General features: G+C 38.4%; 1 protein-coding gene across 11 annotated transcripts in view; it reads left to right on the forward strand.

Annotated features, from left to right (window-relative positions):
* The window catches only part of TJP1 (tight junction protein 1), a 227,886-nt gene that overhangs the window by 115,337 nt on the left and 88,727 nt on the right, over positions 1–23,822 (forward strand). Inside the window, exon 1 of one of the 11 annotated variants that reach the window (XM_012764594.2) lies at positions 13,981–14,150. The exons of the other annotated variants lie outside the window; for them this stretch is intronic. Within the exon in view, the coding sequence (XP_012620048.1) occupies positions 14,124–14,150 (27 nt within the window). The 5' untranslated portion in view covers positions 13,981–14,123. Of the gene's footprint in view, positions 1–13,980; positions 14,151–23,822 lie in introns of those variants that run through there. 11 annotated transcript variants of the gene reach the window in all.

The raw sequence follows: 23,822 nt of genomic DNA on the forward strand, positions 1-23,822 counted from the left end.
GATGGCTGCATCCTCTGGAGGGGAGGGACACTGTGTCCTCACGTGGCGGAAAGGGCGGAAGGGCAAAAAGGGATGATCTGATTCCCTGCATCCCTTTTATCAGATGGATGATCCCATTCATGAAGGCTGTGCTCTCATGATTAAATCACCTCCTAAAGTCTCCATCTCTTAATACTATCACATTGGCGATTAAGTTTCAACACGTGAATTTGGGGGGCTGTTCAGACCACAGCAATGTTATATTTTTGTGTCTTTTTTATCTGTTATCGCTGGATCCCAGGTTGACTCTAAGAGTTGGTCATCCCATGAATACCTTAACAATTGTAGCAGTAAGAATCAAAAGTAAATCCAGTTGGAACTGGCTTCCTGATGCACCTCTGTATTTCCCTTGAGGTGGGGTTGGTGAAGAGTGTACCACGCTGCTCACACAATTTATTTCTTCCTCCTGGCACCACAGTGTGAGGTCTTGACCCATCTGGGTTGTATTTTTATCCCCCACTAAGTGAGAACTCTACTTTTAGTGCCACAATTTACATGTATTCTTGAATAATCTGAATGTGCACCTCTGTCCTAACAAAGGCAGGAGTGAGAGAAAGGGAGTATGAAGTTAAAGAAGCAAAAAAAAAAAAAAAAAAAAAAGAAAGATCAGGTCCAGCCTGGGCAACATAGCAATACCATTGTCTGTAAAGGAAAAAATAGAAGAAAACTGGAAAAGTTTTAAAAGAAATTGTTTTGAGCACATAGTAAGAGGTGTATAAACATTTGTTGAATAGATGAAAAAAATGAACGAATGAGTGAATGAGTAAGCAAAAAGAATGTCAAGTGTTGCTAAATTTTGTAAAAGAGCTAGTTGTGGAGACTATCTTTAAAAAAGATTTAGGAAATACAGATTTCATATCTTTTGTGCGTTTATCACATTTCTTAGTTGACGTAAACTGATTCTACATATAGGAATATCATGTTTTGTGCTATTTTAGGCACTAGTTCCTTGCTGCGTTCAGGATATCAGAGAAATGACTTTGGCTTTGTCAGAATGTTTCCAAACAATCCAGAGACAGGAAGCCACACCCTTTCAAAACACACACTTTCGCACACATATACTTAAGCTTAGCTGGAATTTTGTATGCGTTTTAATTTGCCCAGCTTCTATAAAAACTTTTCATTTTCATATAATATGCACTCTTTTATGGAAATATTAATCACATTTAAAATTAAACAATTTAAAATTAGAGCTTTTCATGGAAACAAAGTATGTAGTCTTATGTGTATCTTTCCAAAACTTTGAAGACCCACAAATAACCACATCCCACGCTGGCCTCATAGTGTCAGGAATGAACAAGACCTTCAGCTTTTAACTACTGAGATCACTGCAAGTTCTAGCTATAAAAGGTCTTAGACTTCATCCAGCCCACTCTCCCCACGTCAAGCCCCTCTCTTCAGCTCCTCTGTCCATTGTGCAAATGAGGAAACTTTATTCCCAGAAGACTTTTTCCAGTTTATTTCCATCATGTTCTTTCTGATGCCTTCACCACCTGTGTCCACACTTTGTTAACCAAAGAGAACGTTACTTTAGTATTAAGTAGAGTGATAATGACCCTAATGGCTTTTCCTCATCTCTCTGTGCTGCCCTTTCAGAAAGAGAAGGCAGGATTGTCACTAGCAGGAAGACAAAAGTGCCCCACTAAACAAAGGATCCTTGTGGTGCCCTGGTGTCTGCCCACCAACCTTAAGCTCAACTCCAAGTTTTCATTTGTCCCTCACAAGTTTAGTTTTACAAATTATGAAGCTGCCAGCCACCAATTTTTCATAGCTTTTAAAGTCCATTCCTCCCCAATACTGTATTTAATGATCTTTTTGTGTCAGCAAACCTTGTTCAATAATGGTAATTCCAAACCCATATCCCAAAAAGGCATTTGCAACATTTACTAAATAATGGCCTGCTATGTAAAATATTAGAAAATATCATTATTTCAGAAAGAGACTCTTGTGCTTAAAAAAGGTACTTACAAGAAATTTTCCTGAACCTTTAAAAATATAAATGAAGAAGTTGGATAAATTAGCATGTACAAGTGGGTGGCATTTGTGTGAACAGTAATGCTAATGTACTGAAAATAGCTGTATGCACCAAAAATTAAAGTATCAATTAACTGAAAAATATTTTCCAAGTAAATAGCTACCATTATGGAGAAATATTTAACTATCTTGAATTTTTCTTTTACAAGTACAGTATTTTGCTAATGATACTAAGATTAGCTACACAGTCCTTAAGTATTATTTTAAATTATGTGATTCTATGAAATTGATCAGTCATAGTTTACTTGAACTTTTTTATAGTAAAAATGTTTTAATATTTTCTTTTAGTGAGAATTACCTCTACTAGAATGTCCATATACACCTCAGTGGCTTCTATATAGTTTATTTTGTGTGACACTCTCAGTACTCCCTAATTAATCCTTATACATGGATCCAGCATTTGCAAGTAAAAATCTGTGGTGAGGAGGAAACATGATTTGTTCTCAGAGTATATAGGGTGGAATTTGCTCTGCTGAATCGTGTGCCAGCCAAGTTCAACATGTGCTAGGGTGGCCCAGTGTGGCCCTTAGGGGAGGAAAGGCTAGCCAGCCTCTGCCAAGGATATATGCTGTCTCCATGCACTGGCTACTTGGGTTGCAGAACTGTGTCAGGGCAGAAAGGCAGGGCCATCTGCCAGCAATCTCAGAGATGGTTTCTGTAGAGACTGGTCATAGTTGACCAGAGGTGGAGCCAGGCCTTTTTAGTCCTCCAAGGAAAAAATGTTCTACACAATTTATCTTCTCATACCTGTCTCTATCAATGAAATAACTAGTTGGTTTTATAGCACTTCTTGCATACAAAAGGAAGTATTCTACCTAAGCTTTCCATTGCCTTTAGAGCAGTTTTCACTACCATTTTCTAATGGCATGGAATTCCCATTGACATCCTTATTGAGTGCATGTCATGTACCCCACAGGGCTAAGAAGGTAGTCTGTTGCATATGTGTATATATGTGTATATAGTATTTCTGTAGATTTAACCTTATGTATCAGTTAGTCATTGCTGGGTAACAAACTACCTCAATACTTGGCATCTTAAAAAATAATCACAACTCTATGGGCTGGCAAATTTGGTCTCAGATCAGCTAGACTTGCATGGGCTCACTCCTGCAGATGTAGTCAGTTTGTGGCCTGGCTGGGACTATGTGGTCTAGAATTCCCTCACTCATATGTCTAGAGATTGGCAGACTGTCAGCCAGGGCATCTCATTTCTTTTCCATGTGACCTCTCCAGCAGGCTAGCTGAGCTTCACCTGTGGTTGTCTCAGGGTTCTCAGCAGCAAGAGAGCAAGCCCCAGTGCCAGGTGCTTTGCAAGACTCTGCCTCTATTTTGTTTACTCTTTACCTAAAGCAGGTCACACTGCGGCTCAGATTCAAGGGATGGAAAAAAAGACTCCACTTCTTGATGGGAAAAGCTGTCATGGCATGTCCAAACAGGGATGAGACCAATTTGGGACAATTATTGACAATCTGCCTGTCAAAGCTAACAGAAATATTTCGGTTTTTATGTCTTTGTTGATTTTCATGATAAAAAATAGTCCAGTGTACACTAATGTTCAAATATACCCTAAAGTAGAAGGAATAATACAGTAAATCTCCCATATACCCTTCACCTGAATTTACCAATTTTCAACATTTTGCTACATTTGCCTCCTCTATTTTTTAATTTTTCTATTTGTTAAAGTATTTTAAAGTCCTAAACATGCTGTTTCAACTCTACATATTTCAATATGTATCTCCTAAAAAAGGGTCCCTCCTTGTGTATCTGCAATGCCATTATCACATCTTAGTATCATCCAAACTCAGTCCATAATCAAATTTCCTCAAGTTGTCTTAAAGTATCTTTTTACAGTGAGTAGACTTGAAAAGAAATCCACATAAGGCCCACCAGAGTCCCTCCTTGGTTTTCTTTTCTTTTTTTCTACTGACTTATTTTAAAAACTGGTTGCGCTTCCCTATATAAAACCTGCCACATTTGTCTATTTGCTTCCTTGTGGAGTCCTTTAACTTGCACCTTCATTCTCTGTATTTGTCTTTACAAGTTAGTCCTATAAGCTGGATTTCCCTCAGCTTCCACTTTTTGGCAGGAATCAATCCTTCATAAATGGCACTGTGTGCTTTCAATTGCCTCATGTGGGAGGCATAAATGTTTGTCTTAACTTTTAGTGATGTTAAGATTGGTCCTTTGATCCAGTGGTGATCATTTGCCTGAATCAATGATTTCATTAAGTGTTACAAGGTGATGATCTTCTAATTCTGCTATTCCTTCCAGATGTATTAGTGCAGTTCTGTGAGGAACTTCCCTCATCAAATTAGAGTTATTTGGTTATTGGAAATAAAGCTCATATAAAATATGTTCTTTCCTTTTAATTGTCAGCTTACAGAGTGAGGAGTTGGTGCCCAAGTTTTATCCAGGGGTGTTCATTAAGTTATTGTTTGCTTTGCAGGGCTCTTTTGCTTTCTTGCTCTTTTTTTATTATTATGAATTCATGGACTTTAGATAGTCATTGTGTTTCAGTCAGTTGCATTCTTTGTCTTCTTACTTTCTTTTTGGAAGGTCAAATTGTATCATCTTTGGCTAGTGGAAGCTACTTATTGACTTCTGTATCCTTCTGAATCATTATTCTTTGAAAACTTCCTTGTTTTTTGGTACAAAATATCCCAAGATTATCTTTATATTCCTTCCTGGGGACCTATAATCAGCTACTCCTGGTTGGAGATTACAATGTGGACATTGGTGCAAAATATCCTAACATTATCTTTTGTATTCTTTACTCCAGACCTGTAATTGGCCATTCCTAGTTGGAGATTATAATGTGAACATTAAAAGTGCTCATTGCTATTGAGTTTTCATTATTTCTAGTTCTTTTCAATGGCCCGAGCCATAGGAATCTTGGTTCCTAACAACATTAACATATATTAATATATGCTGGTATAATTATCTATAGTAATACTAGCATTATTATCATACACTAAGATATATAATAATGTTAGCATTGTTACCTTGAAATTGTTAAACTTTTATATACATAATATAATAGTACTAATACTATAAATTGATGTATGTTAATGCTAATATGTGTTTAAAACACTAATATATTAACACATTATATATTATTAGATAATACATTATATTATATACAGCATAAATATTACATATGCTGTATATTCTCTCTTTATAATCTAAATTGAGATTGTATGTTATATCTACACATATAGATAATACTTTATATATTAGATAATATGTTAGTGAGTATATGTTTTATATTAGTTACTACACACATATATAACAGTTTCAAAGTAATAATGCTCATCATTACTAATAGACTCTTTTTTTTTTTTTTTTTTTGAGACAGAGTCTCGCTTGTTGCCCAGGCTATAGTGAGTGCCGTGGCGTCAGCCTAGCTCACAGCAACCTCAATCTCCTGGGCTCAAGTAATCCTTCTGCCTCAGCCTCCCGAGTAGCTGGGACTACAGGCATGCGCCACCATGCCCGGCTAATTTTTATATATATATATATTAGTTGGCCAATTAATTTCTTTCTATTTATAGTAGAGACGGGGTCTTGCTCTTGCTCAGGCTGGTTTCGAACTCCTGACCTCGAGCAATCCGCCCGCCTCGGCCTCCCAGAGTGCTAGGATTACAGGCGTGAGCCACCACGCCCGGCCACTAATAGACTCTTGAATGAAATTTAAGATTTCTTTGAGTGCTGTTTTCATTAGAATGCATTAGATCCATTGGAAATAATTCTTTTCTCTGTATAGTTAGGTCAACAGTTTGATGTATATTAAATTTTCTTGCTTTAAGTTGCTTTTAGCTTTTAAAGATTGCTTTTTTCTTCTTGATTTCATTTTATTTTTAAAATATGTAAAATATTTGTATGTTTCCAAAGTCAAAAGTATTTAAAGGGTATATTTTACATATCATTGCTATTCTCTTCCTCCTCTAAAAGTAACTATTTTTATTTTTTTTTTAGTTTTTTCCTACTGTTTCTTTTTACAAATATAAGAGAATGTGTATATATTTTATCTTTTAAAAATTATCTTAAAAATAAAAAATATATGTACTAAATGCCTCTATTCAAACAGTGTTTTGTGACATTCTAACTTTTCTATTTATATTTGTTTATTTTAAAAGACTTATAAAGGTTTTATAACACACACACACAAAAAAATCCAAACATTATACTTGAGGGACCCTTCAGCTTCTTTTAAGAAACATATTCTTTATTTTTCCGTACTGCAGTGAGTTTGGTACTCCCTGCCACCTTGGGAGAACAGACTCCAAATTAAAGAGAGAGAGATAGATTTCTTCTAATCTCCACTTAGTGTTTGAGGCTTAGAAATGTCTCACAGCAGTTCTTTCACAAAGATGAGCCTGAGGAAAAAAATTTTTTAAACATAAAAAGACAGGTAGAAGGATATAAGAGAAACTAAAGAGTTAATTGGCAGAACTTGATGCAATTTAATAATATTGTATCACGGTTGATCTTAGAGTTTTTAACAAATGTCCCATAGTTATACAAAATGTTAATATTAGGAGAAGTCACGTGAAGGGTGTACAGGAACACTCTGTACTGTCTTTGTAACTTTTCTGTAAAGCTAAAATTATTCTGAAATAAATTTTATTTAACACACACACACAGAGCAGACTAAGAGACAAGACTTAGAGTGCAGTCAATACAAAGGATATGTAAAGAATATTAACAAATTGATAAAAGAAATAACCTAATAGAACAAACTAGGTAAGTGTTATAATCGGAAAGTGATTACCATTTTTGTCTATCAGATGGGTAGAAATGTAAGAGGTTATTGTCAAGTGTTCCTATGGGTGGGAGAAAACAGGATAAGTTGATCTGGTTTTCTTGGAGGGCAAGTTGGCAGTATCAGTTAAAAATATTTTTTTAGTAAGTATACCCTTCAATCCGGAAAATTCCTTTTGGGATGTTTCTCCTAGAGAAATATTTACACACATGTACAAAAAGGCATATATAAGAATTTTCATTGCAACATTATAATAACAGAAATAATCTTAGTTAGAAAATCCCATAATGGCTCCATATTATAGAATACTGGACAGCTATTTTTAAATGATGAGGTAGATTTTCATTGTTTGTTATAATCTCCAAAGTGAAATATTAAGTAAAAAAATAAATTGCAGAATAGTAAATATTGTCTATCATTTGTTTCCAAAACACAAACCATATATTCTTATAAATTGATATTTCTGTCTCTTTTTCTCTTTTTATACACACATATGAATAAATACACAGAAAGTGATCTAGCAACATATCCTTTAATTAGGTTTAAATAATAGTATTCCTAGGCCGGGCGCGGTGGCTCACGCCTGTAATCCTAGCACTCTCGGAGGCCGAGGCGGGCGGATTGCTCAAGGTCAGGAGTTCAAAACCAGCCTGAGCGAGACCCCGTCTCTACCATAAAAATAGAAAGAAATTAATTGGCCAACTAATATATATAATATAAAAATCAGCCGGGCATGGTGGCTCATGCTTGTAGTCCCAGCTACGCGGGAGGCTGAGGCAGGAGGATCGCTTGAGCCCAGGAGTTTGAGGTTGCTGTGAGCTAGGCTGACACCACGGCACTCACTCTAGCCTAGGCAAGAAAGCGAGACTCTGTCTCAAAAAAAAAAAAAAAAAAAATAGTATTCCTGGGTGATAGGAATGAGAATGTAGTGGATGTGGTCTAGTTGGACTTTTAAAATAAATATGTTGCATGAATCCTTTACAGAAGGAATATATGCCAGTATTACTTGTGAAATTAAATGAGGAGAGGAATGCCAAAAGACCTGTCATGCATTAACAGCAGAGGGCTAGGGGTGGTAGACAACTCTTGAGAAGCTTGTCACAAACTGATAGAACAATATCTAGGTGGACTCAGAGCTGCCTGTAATAATCTGGGGTCCAGTACAAAATGAAAATAGGGGCCCCTTGTTAAAAAGCATGAAAAAGTGTCATTAAATGTACTTGTAAAGCTTTTTCTTTTCTTGTGAGTTTTCCATCTTGACTTGTCATATTTTTTTATTTGTTATTCAACATTCACAGTAAAGAACAGTTAAAAATGCATATTACAGCCCGGCATGGTGGTTTACGCCTGTAATCCGAGCACTTTAGGAGGCCAAGGCAGGAGGATCGCTTGAGGCCAGAAATTCTTCCAGACTGGGCAACATAGCAAGACCCCATCTCTACAAAAAATATAAAAATTCTCTGGGCATGGTGATGTGTGATGCTGTAATTCCAGCTATTCAACTCCCATGAGCCCAGGTGTTTCAGCCTGGGCAACAGAGCAAGACCCTGTCTCTATTTTTAAAAAAAAGTGAATCACTGGCATGAATTTTTACGTTTATATTGCTTAACACCAGTTTTAAATGCAAACATCAGAATATTTAACTCATATGAGGAATCACTGTGATTACACAATTCATTTTTTGTGTCTTGTCCCTGGAGGATGCCTCAGATTGGCCAGAAGAGACCAACACAGCTAGATTTAGGAAGCTTGGAAGGAGGAGGGGAGATCTCATCTCCAGGCATGGAACCAGCCCAGGGAACCCTTCTGGGATTGTGGGTGGGTGGGTAATCAGGGTGGGTAATCAGAACAATTACAGTTCCTCACAGGGCCCTGGGATCCCGCTTGCATGCTTGTGCTGGGCCTGATGGCTTGCCAGGATGCCCTTCTCACAAGTCACCTGACCCAAATGCTCTGATGGGGACAGGGTCTGGGGAAGTCAAGCCATGGGGCCGCTGTTCCAATTTAAGCAGACAGCAACCACCAAGGATCATTAAGCCTCCTCAACTGGATGGGTTGATACTAGAATCTGGGCTCTCTCCCACAAAGAAGTGTCCTCCAGCCAGGTACCCACCAGACAGGAGGTGGTGCTGCCCGCCTGGCACTCTTTGTGTAGCCTAAAATGCTGTGGGTATGCATGGTCAACCCTACCCCTCTCTCAGATCTGAGGAAGGGGCAGAGATAGTGCAGCAGGGTGGAAGAGGAACAGCAGGGACATCAGGAAGTGTGGGAGCAGGCAGCTTAGAGCACCTTCTGGGGAGGCGAAAGGACTGTATGAGAACACAGGCCCTAGTCCCCCAGTGCATGCCTCTTTTGCCCATTGACCTTCATTTACAAAACCCAAATCCAAAATTAAAATCATTAAGATTCATGATAGCAACTGAAGAGCATTAAATCCCAAGTGCAGGACCTTCTGCATAGGGGGCCTGTACCCCTGCACTGGTGCATGCCTTTGAAGGTAGCCTGGGGGCTGTCAATGTATTTTTTGTTTCTGTGTTTAAGATGGGCAACACTAGAGGAAGCTTGAATTCTGAGAGATAAAATTCATTAGCTAAAGAGAGGAGGAAGATGATGGAGAGAGAGGACACAGCTGAGATGGGATTCACACGCCCAGGAGTGGGGGTGGGGGATGGGAGGAATAGCTGATGCTCAGGCTAGGCTTGTCACTGTTTTAGCAGGAAGGGAAGGGAGTTTCCATTCTTTAATCTCTATTTTCTCTGTAGATTAAAAGAAGAGATGTTTTGCTTGGGGGATGGGGTTTCAGAGGAATCACTAGGAAAAAGTGTAGAAGATGAGAGTGTAGGAACTGTAAAGAATGTAGACCAAACTGCTCAGAGATGAGTTAGAGCCTTGCCTGCCAGCCCAGCTGGATTTGATAGTCATGGATTTACGGAGCTTCCAATCTGCCTGGTGGCTAGCTATTCAGGACCCTAAAAAGAAAAAGCTTCACCTTGCCTGAGTCAGAGGGAAGGGTGGCCCCAAAGGAAGAGTTCTTTTTAGGAACAACTATTCTTTATTCTTTTTTTATTTTTTTTTGAGACAGAGTCTCGCTTTGTTGCCCAGGCTAGAGTGAGTGCCATGGCGTCAGCCTAGCTCACTGGGTTCAATCTCCTGGGTTCAAGCAATCCTATTGCCTCACACTCCCAAGTAGCTGGGACTACAGGCATGTGCCACTATGCCGGGCTAATTTTTCTATATATATTAGTTGGCCAATTAATTTCTTTCTATTTATAGTAGAAACAGGGTCTCACTCTTGCTCAGGCTGGTTTTGAACTCCTGACCTTGAGCAATCTGCCCGCCTCGGCCTCCCAGAGTGCTAGGATTACAGGCGTGAGGCCTTTTTATTCTTAACTGAATAAAAAAAAAAAAAGACTTGTTTTAAGTGTTTTTATGTCCTTTTTAAAAAATGAAATGATGTTGATAATGGTAGCATTCTTTTTGTATTTTTTACTGCAGTAAAATGTACACAATATAAAATTTATAATTTTAATTAAGTTTAAAATTCATAATGTTTATTTCAAAATGTCTTTACTTTGCAAAATAAGATAAAAAAGTGGTAATCCTATGTTGTACCCCTAAAGCATTTGAAAATTTTACTGGTCTATGAAATCTAGAAACTTTATTAGCCTTAAATGATTTTTCCCCATTTAACATTTGTTATATGACCTTATGGGCAGAGGAAAATTGGGAAGCAATTTATAGAATCTTTAATGATATGGCATTGGAGTGAGATTAGGATTATTTTTTGTTATACTGCTTTGATAAAGTTCTTCTAGTATTTTGTATATATTCTCTTCTGTGACATTATCAAGATTGTCTCATGCTCTACTACAGCACATAATACTTCCCCTTTGCATTTCAAGTGTAAACTCACAGCTCATACCCAAAATAACATCAATATGCTTTCCTAAGGCTCTTTTTTATAATGGAAACATACATATATCAAATGTAGATGTGGATATAGTTATCGATTTGGTCAAGGCTGTTTTAATAAGTGATTCTAAGGTTTATAAGGATTTTGCACACATAATGCTTTTTTTCATTTTGAGCCGCAGACACCCAAAATCCCACAGGAAGTTGTTTTTGTAAGAGTTGTGGTTTTTTTAGTTTCCTGTTCAGTTTCATACATGATCACATATAAGATAAATCTGTATAATTGAAAGAGATTCTTGGTTAAACACTGTTGTAACTCTAAATGAGAATCTTTAATTTACCTGTATTTCTCCCCATATTGATCTAGAGGAATTATGATGACATGTATATGTCGTGATACAATTTTTTGGTGATCTATGGATAAACTCTTAATTGTTAAAGGGGGTGATTGAGATTAAGCTTTATGCTTTCCACTTGTTATCAAAGCATCCCCCCCCCAAATAAACTGTAGGAATAGAGCTTTGTTTTTAGTTCTTGGCAACAGTGTTTTACCTTTATTTTACAAATGACAAAAACTTTCGCTTGGTTATTTGGAGAAAAGAAAATATATAAAACATACTTTATACAGTGTAATTTAGATATTAAAATGATTATTGATAAAATTTTAAGGGATACTATTATTTATTGAAATATCTTATTAATATCATTTTTAAAGTATAGTATTATCAAAGTGAAATATTTTTATTTGATTTCATTTTTTTAAACCATGGGAAAGGTAAAATTATAATTGGATATATTAGATCTGTGACTAATAGTTGTAATCTAGCATTTAAATTATATTTTGGGAGAATTTGTCAAAGTGACTTGTAAAAGTGACAAATGAGAAAAAAGGGAAAACAGTCAGTGCATTTGAAGATATTGTCGCTAGATTTAGGTGCTGTTAAAGATACCACACCTAGTTCTAGGCAGGTTTTAACCATTGCATATCTTATTAAAAGGTAAAGATAATATGAAAGGTCTTCCACAACTATCTTTTAAAACAATATCTCCCAAGGTTTTTAAAATGGCATTTGCTCTTAAGGAAATTTTAATTGCAATTCTTAAAAGATTAAATAATATTTTGTCCCCAAAACAAAACAATTACAACATGACTTCCACCATTTTTATTCAGGAAAAAAAGAAAAAGAATAAGGGTTTCATTTGTAAAATATTCTTCTATAGAGTTCAGATAGCTTCTGGTTACAAGATATATGGTACTCTACTTTGAAACCTTAATTGATATTCATGTAGCAATCAATATACAGATATTTTTTGGTTAAGATAAGTTTGATCTTTTCATACAGTTGAATTCCAAAGAGAAACCCATAACCTAAAACATGATTTTGGCTGGGCAACGTGGCTCACTCATGTAATTCTAGCAGTTTGAAGGCCAAAGCAGGACAATCACTTGAGGCTAAGAGTTCAAGACTAGCCTGGGCAACATAGCAAGACCCAGTCACTGTAAGGGCACAGCATGTAGTCCCAGCTACTGGGGGGGGGGGGGCGGCCAAAGCAGGAGGATCACTTGAGCCCAGGAGTCCCAGGCTGCAGTGAACTACAAATAACCATGATGTTTATGCTTTTTTCCATTTCTTGTGTGCCTGTTGGGCAGTATACTAAGTCCTTTAAGGATGTTACCATTTAATGTTACTAAGAATTTTTGATATTTGTGAACAGCTTTACATTTTACAAAGTGTAGATTAATGAGGCTGGGAATGGTTTCTTACCGTATTCCTTGGTGTTTGGCAAGGCCTTACGCACTGTGGGAAGTTTATGCAGGGGCTGATTAAACTGGTTTGTGGACCACACGTCTTTATACCCTTTTCTGTAAGGACACGGTTTAGAAATGCAAGGCATCCTAACCCATTCATTCACCAAGAATTTCAGCAATTTTTTTTTTTTTTTCAGTCAGAGTCTCGCTCTGTAGCCCGGCTAGTGCAGTGATGTCGTCATAGCTCACAGCAAGCTCAGACTCTTGGGCTCAAGCAATCCTCTTGCCTCAGCCTCCCAAGTAGCTGGGACTACAGGAGTGTGCCACCACACCCAGCTAATTTTTCTATTTTTGTAGAGACAGGGTCTCACTCTTGCTCAGGCTGGTCTCGAACTCCTGGTCCCAAGCGATCCTCTCGCCTCGGCCTCCCAAAGTGCTAGGATTACAGGCCTGAGCCGCCGCGCGCCGGGACAATTTCAGCTATCTTGATGGCCAAAAATAGACTTCTGAGATCCAGATGGGCAGGATGAAAGAGACTTTGGCTCTATGTCGGGGCCTGATGTGGGGTTGGCCAAGATGTCACAGGTTTCTCGGGTGCTTCTCAGACTGCTTGCCCGGGTAGTGCCCATGACCTGGTCGCCCGCTTTGGTTATTTATGACAGTCGGTTTGACGGGAATGAGAGCCATGACTCTGACCCCGTCGGAGCTCCTCCTCAGAGACGAAAGCCTTGACTCGCTTTGCAGAAAATGCATTCTGCCTTCAGTGGAGGCGACAACGCCCAGCCTCGGGGTGACAGCTTTGACCACTGGCGTTTGCCCGGTTCAGGAAACAGCCGTGAGGTGTTTGCTAGGCCTGCCCTTTAGCCGCACTCTTGCGTGGGGCTCATCCGGCGTGGCTCGCGGGGAGCAAATGGACGAGTCTCTGCAGGACGTCGACAAAGCCTCGGTGCACAGGGGCTTTCTCCCTGGGGCGGACTCTGCCGGCCCTTTGATAGAAACAAACAGGAAGGTTGGCACGGCGGCGGAAACTGTCTCCCAAGTTACTTGGGCAACCGGGCTTTTCCTTCCGCACTCGGGGTCGGACCCCGGCCGCTCGCCCCGCCCCCGGCCCGCGGCCCCGCCCCCGCCGGGCCCCGCCCCCGCCGGCCGGGCATGCTCAGTGGGCCTGGCCGGCAGGTTTGCGTGGCCGGTCGGGTCGCCGGTGTCGGCTGAGTCGGCCGACGCCGCGTCTCTGTCTGGGAAGTTCGTGCGGACGCGGGCTTCCGAGGGGACGCCGGGAAGGCTTTGGGGACAGCGGGAGGCCCCGGTGCTGCCTGGTGGCGAGCAGACGGGCGGCGCCGGCGGGGCCGGGCTGCGAGAGCTTCGGGAGGCCGAGCGGGTGGCTGCACTCGGAGGGAGGCGCCGGCCGGGCGCGCCCCGCGGAGAAGACCCGGGCGGGGCGGGCGCTTCCCGGACTTTTGTCCGAGTTGAATCCCCTCCCCGTGGGCCGGGCCTTTCCGGCCACCCCCGCCCCCGCCCCGCTCACTCCCGGGAGATGTTTATTTGGGCTGTGGCGTGAGGAGCGGGCGGGCTGGCGGCGCGGAGTTTCGGGTCCGAGGAGCCTCGCGCCGCGCTGGAGAGAGACAAGATGTCCGCCAGAGCCGCGGCCGCCAAGGTGAGCGCCTCCACGGCCGCCGGGGCCGGGCGGGGATCGCGGCGGCTTGCGGGCGTCGGGTCCGCGCCCCGCCCTCCCCGCAGTCGGCCGTCCGGGCGCCGGGGGCGGCGGCGGAGTGGGCTGGGCTGGCGCGGGACCGCGGGCCGCTCCGAGCCCCTCGGGCGGGGGCGGTGCGGGCCGCGCCGGGGGCGGGGGCGGACGGGGCTGCGCCGGCCGGGGAGGGGGCTGCGGGGGCGCCGAGCCGCTGTCCCGGGCAGGTGCATCGCTGCGGGCGCCGGTGCCTGGCTCCGGCTCGCGGCGGCGGGGACGCGCAACAGGTCTGGCGTCCAGAAACTCGTCGCCGGGTGAGGGTTCTCCGGTGGCTGGGAGCGAGCCCCTAGCGGGTCGGGGTTTGGGGTGCCACTTCCAGCAGGCCAGTAGCTACTGTCCTCGGAGGAGTGGTTGGTCCCCGGCGAAACCGTGTAGTTTCGATCTGATGTCACTCCCTGCGGTATGCGCACGCCAGCGATAAGGCTTTGAGACAGCAAAACACTCAGCCTGTGAGTAGTAGGTCGGATTTTTTTCATGATGTATTATTTATTTAAGGTAACTTTGGAAAGACTAACCTCTTAACACTTCTTCATAATTAAATTTGAATTAAACTTTCAAAAGTTGCACAATATAGCCCTCTACACGTGAACAATAAGATGAGCTCTTAAAAATTAGTAAAGACCTGTGGGTTCAGCAAAAGTAACACTTTGTCTATCGATTTTCACAAGTGCTCTGAAGTATTATGCCATTTTCTCAGTGCATTGAAACTAACTTGTATGTAACATTAAAAGCTAAAATTCTTAAAAATCAGTTGGAATCCTCCCCTTTTATACATTTTAATCGTTTTCATCTTAAAGTAGTACCCGTTCTTTCTAACATACAGAAATGTGAAGAGTAAAAAAATCTCTGTTTAAAAATTTAAAAAATCAATTCTTTACTTCATATAGCATCGGGATACTTCAGTAGATAGTGGTTTTATGTATTTATTTTTGTTTGGAATGCTTAATTCATAACATCTGGGAGCAGGTATAGTATGCCTCTGAAGTTTCTGAACTCTCAGGACCTTGTTTGCAGGCTGCCAGAAGTTAGCGGTTACGTTCAGAGTGAATAGATTCTTTTAAGGATAGTATTCTTTCTTTAAGAAAAATTTAATTTGTACCTTTTTGATCTTATATTGATGAAGAACAATCAAAAGGTAAAATTTGATCCAAAGATTTAGAACAAAATTTGTTTTGGTTTTAAAATAAGTCCCATTATTTACCTTTTCTGGGGCTTCCTTTCCTTGGAGAAAAGGCTTTGTTTCCATATTATACAGAATGTCACTTTGTTCTGGTCCTAAAGTTGGATCCCTGGTACTTGATATGCAAGACAACACACTTTAAAAAGGTTATTTTAAGTATGGGGAGAAAGAAGTTTAAAATAGATTGCCATAGTAAGATTTATGAGGAGGAGTACTTTTCCTCCTGAATTATAGTACTGAGATTTTATGGCATATTGAAAAGCATCACTAGTTAATTATTACCCTGTAGAGATATTTGCATTCTTAAATATTTACTAGCAAAATACTAGTTGAAAGCTTATTTTTTTAAATGCTGTATTATGGGGCAACCTTGAAATCTTACATAGAGGAAGACAGGCTGTCAGTAAATAGGTGAAATGAAATAATATTGAATGACCCGCTTCCCCTTGTCACATTTAATTTTTTAAGATGATTAAAATGCTTACTACAAACCAGGCTGTTTTGAATACTTTACATAGGATGTTTTTGTTTCCCCCATTCCCCTCAGCTTAAAATAAAAGACGTTAATTTTGCAGCTTGCTTTTGTATTTTTAGCATAATAGTTTGTAGAACTCTTGTGTAAGCCAGTGCTTTTAATTCTATAATATATTCTTTGTAATGGTTGAGTAGTGTTCCATCCCATGAATATGCTGCATTTTAGGTCATTATTGCCTTATTGATAAGACATTTAACTGTTTCCAGGATTTTGCTGTTGCAATAGTAGCCTTATATTACTGTATGTCAAATTCTTAAAAATAGAATTGCTGGGTCAAAGGATATGTGCAATTTAAATTCTGATATGTACCATTAAATCTTTCTCCAGAAAGACTCTACCTGGGAATAAATATAACTAATGTTTGTGAGCCACCTGAATCTAAATGAAGGACATAAAAGCTAAATAAATGTCATGAAACAACAATATATTTTCTGGATGGGGAAGGTCACTATTGTAGAATTGATCAATTTTCCCCAAGTTGATGTATAAATGTAATAGAATTCTAGATAGAATTCCAGTGTGGTATTGCAGAAAACCTGACATTGATAACAAAGTTTATCTGATGAAATAAATGAAGGATAGACACAAAATATTGGAAAAAGATGGCCTTTTCAGAAAACCTAATTTGTTGTAAGGTCACAGTAATTTATAGCAGTATATCAGTTCAGTAATATTAGACAATGGGTTGGTCCCACAGAGTCCAGAAACATCTTGTTGCATTTATGAGCTTTTTTTTTTACATTTTTAAAAGATTTTATTCACTGAGAACTGAAGGAGCTCAAGAAATTTCACCCCAAAGTATGACTCCTTGGTATAAAGAGTATTTTGAATTCCATTTATGAGCTTTTAGTGATTATGATATGGGTATTTAATGTGTGTCAGGTATTACTGTAAGTCCTTAATTAATTTAATTCTCACAGTAGCCTATGAAATGAGCTCTACTATTATCTCCACTTTATGGATGAAGAAATTGAAACACAGATAAAGTAACTAGCCTAAGTTCATTTAGCCAGCAAGAGGGAAAACTACGAATATATGATAAAAACAACATTGCAGATTATTGGGAAAGAATGGGTTATTCAGTAAATAGTGTTAGGACTGTTGGTTATTCATTTTTTGTTTATTTTCTGCCTTGTAGGCCAAAAGAAAAAAAATTCAAATGAAATCTAAATCATAAAATTCTAGGAGAAAATGTAAGATACTTTAAAAAAAATACACATGGGTTAGAAAGAACGCCTCTGTGCGTGAAAACAAAGAAGTAATAAAGGAAAAAAAAGGTTTCTATATGTGTGATATGCAGCTGAATTTCAATCAGAATTTTGTTTACTAGTGTACCTGAAATGTTATTCAAAAATTGAAAACAGAAATTTGGAGAATGATTCTCTGCCTCACCAAAGGATTGTTTAATTATGTAAGAAAATGATATGAATGGTTATTAGGAACATTTTCATTGGTTGAATCACAGAAAGTGGCTGAAGGAAGTTGCAGTGGCTTCTGACTTTTCAAGCTGTTTCCCTTTGGAGAAAGCAATAAAATTTAAGACTGTGCTATTATATATGTTTATTGTATTTTGCTGCATATGTAAATGTTTTTGTTAAGTCTCAGGAATAGTATTTTATTTTCCTGTACCTATCTCTGAATTATAAGTTAGTATAAAAATGATTTATACCATTTTTTACCATTATACCATTGATTTATAGGATTCTCAGGAATAGATTTACTGTATCAAGTGAGGCACAGTGGGCTTTTCTTAATGGTTGAACATTTTTTAAAGAACTGCAGAAAGTAGCCAAGCTAATGAACAAAACTGATTACTAAGTCAGTCATCATATTCCTCAGTGACTATAAGGTAGTTTGAATTTTTGTAGTTTCTGATCAGTGGTTTTTTTGCTTCATACTGTTTTAAAAGTAAAATCACTGTGCTTTATGAGAAGTCACTTAATTTTGTCTCTGCCAGCTTTCTAGGATCTTCACTGTAGTAATAATTTTTTATGTTACTGTGTTTGGCATTTTACATGCTCATGGTTAAAGCTGTAATTTATGTAGTTGGCTGATAATCCTAACTATAGCATGCAACTGTTGTTTGTTTTAGGACAGCTTCATATGACAGTTATTTTTCAAATTATACAGTGCTTTTTCTCCCAGGTTATATATTGGCACAAATTACATTGCTCTGTTAGGAAAGACCCTCTTTCCTTTTATCTCTTTTTTAAATAAATGGTGTTTTCATCTGTTGCCCATTGATTTCTGTCAGTGAGAGAGGTCAGCCATCCATACCAACAAGAAACAAGACTGAAACCAATCTGTTACTTTGAGGGCTGTAGTGCAGTATATATACTGCTTCCTGTTTGATTTGAAGGAAAAAAATTACAGTAGTTCCACTTTTTTCCCCCCAATTGTGGAAACAGTGTCTGGCTCTGACTTTTATTTGCTCTTTAATCTTTTTTTCTATTTAGAGACCAAATGTTAACTCAGTACAGTTCTAAGAATAAAACTTGAGTATTAATACGATAGGTCACCATGCTGCTAAGGAAAATGTCTTTAAAAATAATGGTTTGGGTCAGAATTTTGGAAATGTAATCGTATTTCTTGACATAGCCCTGATATGATAGAAGTTTAGTCTACTGAAAGACCTGGAGTCTAGCTGTAAATTTACATGTGGTTCCACCTACCCTTGATTGCTCTCTCACCTCTCATTTCAGGCCTGTGCACTCAGCATTGTGTTTGACTGAACATTGTAGTAGCTGAAGACAAACTAGTGGAATGAACAAAGTTATTGTTTATTAGCAAGTTTTGATGATATGTTAAATAAAAGATAGTTTAAGTCTAAAAGGATACTCCTGAAATATTTGACTGGAACTTTCTTTGCACTTTTGTATTTTGAAAACCAGTTTTGAGAAAAACCTTATTAGTTTAACAACTTTTAATCTTGCAGAAAGAGAGAGACATTAGGATAGTTTACAAGTTTTAAAAAGTTAAATCCTATAAAGTTGGTGTGTTTCAGTATTTCCTATTTAAGCCAGCAATAAAAATAGGTCTTTTGCTATCTCTGACCTAGAGTGCTTCTTAAGTTATTTATTGCAGAGAAGAGTGGCTTCAGATTGCTCCTTTATAGGTTAGCCAGGTGCTTTATTTCCATTCCTCTTGAACAGATAAATTCTTAATAATGGCAAATATGTGGGAAGTACAGGGGTGTAGGGAGTTTCATTTTATATCCTAAAAATGGATGAAAATAAACTGACTTTGAATCATCAGTTATACTACAGAGCACTATTTTAGATCACAGGAAAATTAATGTTGCCAAACTGCTATCATTAAAGACACTATTGAAATGTAATAACAAAGCCCTGACTATAGTGTTCAATGCTGAATCTTTGGTGCCCCTTACTTTGGGATAGATCAGAAAATAAGGTTTTATTAGTTTGTGTTGTAGGTATGTTGCAGTTATACGTCAAGAACGACTCAATTGTTTTTTGTAGGCAGAATACTGCGAAGTGGGTTGACTAATGAATGACCTCAATCATTCTAGTTTATCATGCCCAGAAAAGAAGGTGAAAACAGGAGCTAATATTACTTGCTAAGAATGCTAATTAGGAACATAAGATTAGTATGCACTGGGTTTAATTTAAAATTGTTTTGATTTGTTGGTTATTTTTTGTTTCATTTTTAAAAACAATATACATTCCCAAAGATCAAAAAAGTTCATTTTATTTCTTGGTTATATGAGAAATTTTCATTTTTTGCAATTGTCATTAGTATCTTTGGGGGTTGTACAACAGTTTCTGATAACTGAATATCACAAGCTAAACTTAATTTAAGGTTAAATCACTTAATTCAAAATGTAATTTTAAACTCAGGGAGAATACCAGTAATGACTAATTCTTTTTGTTATTGTAACAAGCATTAATTGAGTACATTTTGTTTGCATTACTCTTCTCTAGAAACTTACAGTTTTCAACTGCTGCATACTGTAATGATCATTAAATGTGTGATTTGTTGTTTAAAAACCAAAAGATTTGCATTGTTTACTCTGAAAAAATAAATATGAGCAAATTTATGGTCATCCTATAATACAGCATTCTAGTGTGCTTTCTTGGTTGGGGGGTGGTGCCTGAGTCATATCTAGAGCCTGGGCTTACTGTTCCATAGAGTTTGCATTTTTCCTTGTTAATTTTTTTTAATGTTTGTCTGAATTGAATATAGATGTGTCCATGTAAGTGTTTTCTGCATGTGTTTAGTAAAATATCTCAATTAGGAGAGAAAGATTAAGAATTATAAAGTAGTTGGAATTTACTAACATACAGCTGAAATATACTGAAGTGGAAAATTGACACTGTGCTGTTACTGTTACATTTAGGGTCTAACAAGCTGTGAAATATGTAACAATTTGGATTCTTAAAACTATTTTATATTCAACAGATATTTATTGTACACCTAATTTGATACTAGGCACTGTTGTGGGTGCTGGAGGTAGAGCAGTGAGCACATTGCTGTACTGATGCTGTACTGATGTACATTTTAATAGTGTTGGTAGACAGCAACAAATATTAATAAGATACTATACATGATGATAAGTGCTAGAATTCATAACATGCCGTTTCTAGGTCATGACTCTCCCCCGAAGATTACATCTACTTTGTCTACTGCGATACTTATTTTCTAGCTTTTCTATATAGTTTTACTACCTAATTATGCATTGTGTAAATACTGTGGTTTTGCCTGTCTCTGAACTTTGTACAAACAGAATATTCCAGTGTGGACTCTGTTGTATTTGGCTTCTTTTGCTCAGCATTATGTTTGTAAGATGATCTATGTTGTGGGGTAACTGTAGTTCATTCGTTTTCATCGTATTCACATGCTTCAGAGTATGCTGCTGTATGAGGACTTACTGCCATATTGTCTTTGGAGAAAAATAGTTTCAGTTAAACTTTTATGGCTTTTTGGGGAAAAATTCTGTACATCTGTCTGAGGGACAAGAATTAAGTACTATTAGACAGTCATTTGAGTTCTAAAACAATTGTGTGAAAGGTGGTAAGCTGCTTTTGGTGTTCATATGATGTTTACCTTGAAAAGTGAAGTCAGTCTTAATTTTGAGGACATTTTATGACTGTGGTGTTTAAATCTGTAATATTAAAGTATGTTTTAGTAGGTATTCACTTACCTGACTCTGAACAGGTCACTAAACGCCACAATCAGGAGAAATACATGCTTTGGACAAAACAAGTAAAAATAATTCTGCCTTTCAAAATATAATTGTAGCAACTTTTTCCTAGTGGTGTCATGTAAAGGAACTTCTGAAGACTTTTTACTGATTTTTTTTAAACAGTAATAAGTGTTAGAGTATTTAATTAGACAAAGATATACTAACCCATATTTTGATCCTGTGTCACTTATAAAATCAGAAGAGATGGCCATGGCAAGTAGATTTACATTTTGGTTGTAAATAAGAGAAATTCTATTTATCAGTAGTAAACAATAGCCCCTAATATTGAGTGCTTACTCTGTGACAGATACTGAGCTGAGTGTTTTATGTGCATTATCCCATTTAATCTTTACAGTTTTGTTAGGTACTGGTATAATCTCTGTTTTACAGGTGAGGGATCTGAGGGATCTTAAATTTATTTGCTAATCACACATCTGCTTATACACTTTATAACTCATACATTTACACCCTTATACATTCATGTATTCTAAATGAGCGTCAGGGAGAAAAGTGTGGAATGGTGTTAGGTGAGTCTTAGACCAGACAAGCAGCATGAATCATGAAAGCCAGAAGAGAGGGTATGATGGCACTCAGAGAACACAAGCTGGTTTAAAAGAAGCAGCTCTTGCTCAGTTCCACCTGATTGTTGTCATGTAGCAAGACAGGCCTGATCTTCCAGTTTTTCAAGAGGTTGTAAATCCGGATTTTCATGTAAATTACCCTGACTTAAATCTTGCCAGTTGATTTAATTGTTTATATCTTTTTATTGTGAAATATATTACCATGTGTATAAAACTACATAAAACAAATGTACATTAATGAATAATAATTATAAAGTGAGCACCCATGTAAATACCGTCTACCTGTCAGGCCAAATCCTGTACAGAGAGAGTTCAAGCAAAATAAGGACTGAAGAGATTATCGTTGTCGCTTTGTGAGTTTAGGCTCTGGAATCTGAACCGTGGTGGGTCTAACACTTAATAGCTGTTTTCTCATCTCTAAAAAAAAACTAACAACAACAACAATAAAAACACCTGCAGATGTAAAAATGCAACAGTACCCATCTCAGGGTGTTCGTGGGCCCAGCACATACTAAGCTATTAATATTATGTTAGCAGTGCCTTCTAAAGACATTTTACTATCAGAGAAGAGGCATATGGGAATTACGGTTGTGTACACGTACATGCATACTTAGGTTTGTTTATCTATGTATTTATTTATGGGCAAAGGTCAGCCCGTAGGCTAGTAGTTTCAGCCTAGCAAGATGTTTTGTGGTTTCAGAGAAGTTCCTTGGGCTCTTGAGATACTTTTTTTTTTGAGACGGGACCTTGCTCTGTGGTGCAATCATAGCTCACTGCAACCTCAAATTCCTGGGTGCTCAAGCAATCCTTCTGCCTTAGCCTCCTGTGTAGCTGGGACTATAGGTGTGTGCCACCACACCTGGCTGAGATACTTTTGAAAAAATTATATTGGTGGCCATTAGTAAGAGATACAGTCTTTAGGCTGATGGATTAGGAGGCAATAGAGATTGACAACTTCGAAATCCAGTGTACCTGGCTCGTTTGGGTATCCACCTAGTATGGTGAATGTTTCATTAGCAAGTTCTGGTCACTTTTTACCTGCGGAGCACTTCAGATCTTTCTACTTGTTCCATCTGTGCTTTTCTACCATTTACATTCCTTCTCCCCTTATCACACACACTCTAATCCTCCCTCTGGATTTCTGTAATAGCCTCCTAAGTAGTATCATAGCCCCTGTTCCACTTTATTTTCTAAAATAGTCTTAATCAAAGTCCATGTCTGATTAGGTTCTCCCTCTTCCCTCCCAATACACACACATACACAACTCATCCTCAAATTCAGAGGCTTCTCAATTGCCTTTAGAGCAAATGATCAAAATCTTTAATGTAGTCAGTAAGCTCCTAGTTGATTATTTGACACCTGCCTCCCCCTGTAGCCTCATCTTGCGTCCTTCCTCTGCTTTCTCTCTTTCTCAAACTGTGCTTTACTTTTTTTAGTTCCTAGCAGGTATACTTCCTGTCAGCTTTCTCTTTGAGTTCCTGTCATGGCACTGTTTTTCCTTCCTTCATAGTACTTATTTAAGCCTGTGCTAATGTTTTGATCATCTTGTTCTCCCACTAGACTATAAGCTCCATGAAAACTACAGGCATATTAATTGTGCCTGGTTATTCACAGAGCTTAACATAGTGTCTAGCACATAATAAATTCCCAGACATTATTTGAATGAATGAGAGATGCTGTTTCCTTCCCCAGGGCTCTTGGATGTGCTGTTTTCTGTACCTGGAAAGCTTCCCACCTGCATCACTTATTCACCTAGTACCTTGTCCCTCATTCTTTTCTTTAAGAACTTTGCCCAGAGCCCAGAAACTAGATCAGAACTCGGTGCTTTAAGCTCGTTATAGTCTTTTATGGTATATATATTTTTTTAATTTCAGAATTTTTACGGGGGTACGTACGTTTTGGTTACATAATTTGCTTTTGTACAGTTAGAGTCAAAGTTATAAAAGTGTGCTCTTCAACCAAGTTAGTGTGCATTGTACCCGTTAGGTCCTTTATGGTACTTTTAAAAACTTGTATTTAGTTGTCTGCTGTTATTTGATTAATATCTGATACCTTTTCTAGACAAGAATTGCTTTTTTTATTC

This window comes from Microcebus murinus, chromosome 7 (genome assembly GCF_040939455.1).
Source record: "Microcebus murinus isolate Inina chromosome 7, M.murinus_Inina_mat1.0, whole genome shotgun sequence".
Lineage (NCBI taxonomy): Eukaryota > Metazoa > Chordata > Mammalia > Primates > Cheirogaleidae > Microcebus > Microcebus murinus.